This window comes from Diachasma alloeum, unplaced genomic scaffold (assembly GCF_001412515.2).
Source record: "Diachasma alloeum isolate Michigan unplaced genomic scaffold, Dall2.0 Dall_scaffold_00774, whole genome shotgun sequence".
Taxonomy (NCBI): Eukaryota; Metazoa; Arthropoda; class Insecta; order Hymenoptera; family Braconidae; genus Diachasma; species Diachasma alloeum.
The window spans coordinates 29,709-36,394 of NW_021680904.1; the positions used below are offsets into that span (position 1 = coordinate 29,709).

The following is a 6,686-nucleotide window of genomic DNA, read 5'->3' on the forward strand; positions in this document are numbered from 1 at the left end:
ACCCAGTTCCGACAGTATGTCGTTCAAGGATGATTTCACTTGCTGGTCCTGGGTCGTTTCCTTTCTCTCCTGATGGAGGAGCTCGTCCACTTTGGTCTCCAATCCCTCCAGGGTCTTGGCCAGGCCTTCTTATTGGCTCCTTTCATCGCCCAGCCTTCGCCCCCCTCTGTAAAGCAGGCAGGTGTGTGTATCCATCGACACCGTGTTTGTGCCAATTTTCCTCAATATTTTCAGAGGATCCCCCAGGCTTGTCTTCTCTGGTCCTTCCTCCTCCTTCCCAGAGTTGCTCTTAGAATTCTCCTGCGATTCTCGTGTTATCCCGTCCCCTTGTGAGCACTGCGACTGTGAACCCCTCTCTCCGCATTGTACACTATCCACACTCACTAACCTGTCTGGATCACGTCCTCTCTTTGCGTTATCTTGTCCAGTGGCTCTGGATCATCCCCATCCTCATCTAGGATCGCAGCGTAGCTTGGAATGGCCTCCCTCGTTCTCGGGACGCTGCAACTCCTCAGTTCTCTAGGTGGTGTGCGGGCCACTTTCACCACATAGTCCCACATTTTACCCACCGTTGACTCCTTCTTCGGCCTCCCCCTCGTTCTTTTGGCCTTCCCGTCCTTCGTTTCCGCTTTTTCCGAAGCTTCCTGTTCACTCAAAGCCCCCTTGTCATTAACACCGCTTGTGGAGCTCCTTCCAGCGGCCATCTTTGCCACCACAGTACTCGTTGGCTCACTCTCGAACTCCCGCCATCTCGCTTCCTCCTCGTTCTCTCTCTTCTTTCATTCTAACCGTTACTTGTTGTTGGGCTAGCTGTCCGCATATCTCACACCAGACCTAATTTCCACCCAAACCTATTCTTTCTCTCGATGCCCGACCCACCCAGCGGCAGTTAGACAATACTTTAATTACTCCTGTATCAAGAATAATTCCAAAATCGGCTAAAAACTGAGGGCCGATATTACCACGCGTCCACTTCCAACGGCGATCGTGGCGCCACCCAATATGTGCTTCTATTTGAAGTCTATTCAAAATTTTCTGCTTAAATATTTCGGCTGAAAAATCGATTTTTGAGTTTGGGGTGTTAAACTAGCAGACGAATGGAGTTGAATGGGGATGATTCGTGCACAATGGCAAATAATTAAATATGGGCTAATTTTCTGCAAGAAAATAATTCAATTTTTCCTGAATTTTCCTCGAATTTTCAAGGATGTCAAATATGGGCAGGTGCAGGTAGGAGCAAAACGGTTTCCTCGGACCCTAGCATGTACTATTCTTTGGCTGAAATATTGAAGCAGAAAATTTTGAATGGACTTCAAATAGAAGCCCATATTTCCCCGAACATGTCCACCGATGCTAGGGTCCAAGGAACCCGTATTACCTCTACCCTCATTTGACCCCCATTTAACGTCCTTAAAAATTCAGGGAAATTTCCGTAAGAATGGCATTATTTTCTTAGAGATAATTAGCCCATATTTAATTCTTTTCCATTATGCATGAATTATCCCTATTTTGGATATCATTGATCTGCTAGCTTAACGCCCTTGTGACGTGAGGACCTTTAGTCTCACGTCGGTTATATTTTATACGAATATTTTCTAAGAAAAGAGCGTCCCAATGAACGTTGGAGTTGGGACGATGTTAGAGTCAGCAGTCTCACGGTGCTACATGAGTCCAGTTCCCCAAAAGCAGAGCTGTGTTACTGTGTTGAAGACTGTCAATGATGGCAGCATGACTGTCTTAGAAGACAGCACCGTGAGACCGCTTAAATAAGCGTTTTTGGGTCTGCAAGGAGTTGGAGTCCCCAGAAACTAGCAGATCACGGTTAAAGGCGGAACAGGACAGTCGGTCCTTCCTCTGAATAGTCGAGAATTCCAATTACTAACGCGTGCACTGAACCCGGTTTAATTCTGTCTTGTACGACACAAAAGAGGATATATTAATTATAATATAAGTTAATCGATCCGACTGGTGTCATTATTTGAAGACATTTTCTCGATTTGTCCTGAGTTTATCCCTCAATTGAGCGAACTCCCCGTGAGCTCTTCCGAACGTGCTCCCGGAGCTGTGGGTCAACTTGGCGACCCGAGGAGCTCTATCCAGAATGACTAGTTCTGGGATAGAAAGTCTCAAACGTCACACCCTAAACACAAAAATTGATTTTTTGGCCGAACTATATCAGCAGAAACTTTAATTTTTCTGCAGTCAAAACGTACATGAAACGCCCGTATTTTTTAGGTAATTGCCGACCCGATCTGATGACCCTGGTCTGCTAACTTCACGGGGCTCAGCTACGACATATTATTTTGCAACTGTGCACGGTAAAAGAGCTGGCGATGGAGAAGAAGCTGTTTTCAAAAGAGAAGCCAGCCGTAAAAGCCTCCAAATCACTCGCGCTGAACCTATCCTTACACCAGATGATTTGTTTCTATGGGCGGATTCATGGAATCCGTTTCTATAGAACGGATCATTTTCAAAGGATTGATATTTTTTTCTTCACGAAAGAAGATTACAAGAATGACACAGCAGAATTGAAGACAAGATTTCATAGTATTGAACTCATTCCTGCTCTCCAGAAGCTACCCTAGTGGAAAAACATAAGGTGGAGGCGTAACATGCCTGATCAGAATTTCGGATCGGACTTGATCAGTTTCTGATCGAGACCTGAACAGCATTTCCACTCGGGTACATTGCTTTAGTCCGGGACTGAAAAATCGATTGCGGATTAAACATTATTCTACATCCGGTGATGAGGACATTTTTCCGAAGGAAATGCAACAGAAGCGACGTTCTAGGCACTAATTAAGGTACGAAAGATGCGACAACTTCACCGACGTGTTATCGGTGAATGTGACACTGGGCAATGTGTATAAATTTTTTGATTTTTTTGCCCTCAGAAGAATTTCCACCACTTTGAAAATCATTCAAGGCATTGCTGACAGTTCATTTACTCCCAAAGAATGAAAAAAATGATCAATTTCACCTTGTCCTGGGATTAATTACACAGATGCTTGAAAAAGTCATAAAACAACGAAATTTGAAAGAAACAATAAATATTCTCGTTCACTTATGCTGGGTTCCATCTCGAGAAAATTTTCCGAGTTTTTTTTCTATCTGAAAAAAAAATTGGGATCGAATATCGAACGCCCCTCTTCAAAAACAAAAATAGAACCGGATTTTTTTAAATCAAAAAACCGGGTTAAAGGAACTCCAAGAGCTCTCAATTTTTTTTTTTTGAAAAATGCACGCAAAATAGTAGATTATGTCACCAGGCAATAAAAAAATCATCTGGCGAATGTGGCTTTATAATCCGAGCCGAAGGCGAGGCATATAATCACATTCGTCAGATAATACTTTTATCACCGTGTGACATACAATATTTTATGTCATTGGGCCCGAAAACCGCGATCGAACCGAGCGAAGCGAGTTTATTGGGCCCAATGACAAACAAAAAAAATTGGTTTTTATTCGTTTAAATCCGATGCACCGTTCAAAAGATATGAATTTTTGAAATTTCCAAGTCTGATCAAGATTATCTCAAGAACCATATATATAGTACGTAAAAATGACAGTAGTTGATAATTTTTTGGGGACAAAAAGAATGGAGGTGGCTGAGTTGACATGGAATGTCCCTTCAAAATGTTATAAATTTTTTTCCTCAAACTTTCTACCTTCAGATAATTTCGTGGTGAATACAATTAGATGAAACGACTTGACACGTTTTGCCACTCAAATATAAAAGCTGTAACATAATAAGGACCTATCATACCAGCAGCTTTGAGCGGTTTCGGGAAAGCCACCACATCAGGCTGCTTCCTCATTCCGGGAGCAGTAAGCACCAGCCAATCCCACTCGCCAGGTTGCCTGGGAACTGGATGATCTCCCAACCTCGTTGCAATATCCGTAACTCTGGGACGGGGCCTTGGTCTCACTGCCTTCGCCAAAATCCTTAACTCAGCTGAACTCTTACTCGTTAGTTGCGGTGATGCACAAAGATGTCTCAATGGTGCAGCATTGACCGGTTGATGAGGAGCTCTTGCAGCATGTCGAGTTCTGAGTTGTGCAGCGCAAAGACGTCTCGCAGCTCTAGCCAACGCAGACGTCCTCAGATAGAATGCTGATCTCGTCTTCATAACAGGTCTAGGCGATCCACTTCCTCCACCACTAGCGCCACTTCCCCTTAAATCCACCCCATGGGCAGAAGCATAATGACGGCTGAGATGAGCCTTCAACTTAAATTCCTTCCCGCAAGAGGGAATGGAACAGCGATGAGGTCTGTGTGCTCCACCCATCCCTTTACTCTCTTCATCAGAGCCTGCGCCACTCCGTTTCCGTTCTGAGTCTGAATCGTCGATTCTCGTAGGGACTTTGAGACCTCCATACTTTTTCCAGTAAGTCCAGCAAGACTGGCAAAGTCTGCATTGCATATGCGATGGTCCCCATGCATACCATTGAGAACTCTGGCTGCACTGGCAGCTCTCACAAGGCTTTCCATTCACTCCAGCCTGTGAAAATAAAAATTGAAGAAATTCAGAATGAAAATTACCAAATTATGTGATCGTTCAGAATAACTTCACAAGTGATTTCCGATAGCTTCGTAGAATAAAGAACTTGACGTCCAGTACTATAGGTCCCAGTTAGATTTGACTGCTAGTTAATTTCTCTCTCACTCAGATAGATTAGACTATCTTCTGTTTTGTTTCTCAACATGAAGTCAAATCTTGAGTACTTGGACTTGGATAACTTATAAGAAAATCTTTAATCACTAATTGGTCACTAGTTTAATGATTTAACTCTGTAAGGTGAATTTGAATGCCCCCACTCTATGGCCGCTAAAGCGGAATACTATTCCCACTCGAGCGTCCCAATACGCTTTATGACGTCTTTCGCCTTAAAGGGTTCAAGAAAAGGTATTAGAATTACGTTTCTTCCAGAAAGATTCACTAAATATTTTGAATAAAATTGAGATATAAATCGACTTATCCCGAATTGTCACTCGTTACCTCGCTAATGCATGATTCTAAGGGATACTGATGGCCACATTGAGATTTACTAAATTCTAAGTACTTAAGTACACAAGCACCTAATACTTTCGAAATAATTAAGTACAAAGTCGATATGTATTTAGGAATCAATCCATCTTCTAAGTCAAAGTACATTAAGTGCTTAGAACTTGGGTCAGTTAAAGTACTGAGTATTTGGTGTACAGTACTACTTGTGTTCGTGCTTAGAAAAGTTCAAGGACAAAGTACGTTAAGTACTTAAAATTAGAAGATGGATTATTAATGGATGGATTTCTAAGTACACTAAAGATTTGGTACTTGAAAACAGCCTAAGTGGTATGTCGCAAATATTCAGTATTCAATAACTTCCCAAATACCAGATACCCCATTGTCTTCGTACTTAGGCACTCCCGGTACTTGAAAGTATCCGAAAATATTAATTTCCTTATTTAACATAAATTTGTTTCAGTTTCTGTTGAGTTTCTACTGAGAACTCTTGATGCGAGCGCAATTTCCACTGAGGAAATAGCGATCAAATGTTCCTAAAGCAATCGAACACCATTGCAGAGCAAATCACAACAGAATTTATTGACTATTGACAAGGAGGAACCTCTGAAGACTTTGGGCCTCCTCTGGAACTCATCTTCAGATACCTTGCAGTACCAGGTGGATATACCCAGAGGAACTGTGGGTGATACATAGCATGGAATTATCAAGGGAAGAATGATAATGCCGAAATTGGGCCAGAGGAACTGGAGTAGGATCAGACACTAAACGACATTCAGATACTCAGAAATGTGATTCCAGGGAATACGTGTGATGAATTCGACGTGTTTGGTATCGGTGATACCGCAGACCGTGCATTTGGTGGATGCTGTCAGCGTGGATAGCATTGGGATCACTCACTCTAGACTTTTACGTTCAAAATCACACGTAGCCCCCTTGAAAACTATTTCTCTACTAAGGTTGGAACTGGAGGCAGAGCTACTGTTCACTCAGCTGTATCAGACAGCTTTCAGTTGCTTCGGAAATAGAATCAATGAAACGAAATTATGGAGTGACAATAACACGATCGTGTTAGAATGGCTGCAGACTGAACCGAGACTCACAAGACCTTCCTAGCAAACAGAGTTGCTAAGATTCAAGAACCACCGAACAAGTGACATCGCAACATGTACCTTAGGAGCAGAATTCTGCGACTTGGTGCCCAGGGTATGTTCACCGGATCATTTGAGGAATAATTCATTCTAGTGGAACGGCGCTCACTGTTCCTGAAGAATCCAAAGTCCTGCACTCGTGAAAGAGCCAGCTAGTGACTTACCCGAACTGAAGATTACATCTATCATTCTTGCTTCTACCACTAACTATACGATATTCACGAGATGTCCCCGGGATAAAAATTTTTAGTCTATTGGATCTCTCCACGACTGTGAAAGACTAAAATCAGTCTGCCTGGGTCTTCCGTAACCGGTTTCGCATCTCGGAGAGTCTTTGGTGAGAGACTCGAGTCTATCTGAATCTTCGCCAACACGGTAGAGACTAGAGTCTCTCATTGAAAGATAGGGACTTAGAATTTTCGGGACTGATAATCAGGGTCAAGCAAAAATTAATTATTGATTCATTAATTGTTAATTAAATAGACACTGGAGCAAGTATAATATAGTACAGAGGATGGATGGGGGGGGG

At 42.7% G+C, this 6,686-nt stretch overlaps 1 protein-coding gene across 1 annotated transcript in view; it reads right to left on the reverse strand.

The window, feature by feature from the left end:
* Positions 1 to 3,695: 3,695 nt before the first annotated feature.
* Positions 3,696 to 6,686, reverse strand: part of LOC107044641 (metastasis-associated protein MTA3) — a 154,837-nt gene continuing 151,846 nt past the window's right edge. Inside the window, exon 4 of the mRNA XM_015266589.1 lies at positions 3,696 to 4,502. Coding sequence (XP_015122075.1) covers positions 3,696 to 4,502 — 807 coding nt within the window. The remainder of the gene's footprint in view (positions 4,503 to 6,686) is intronic.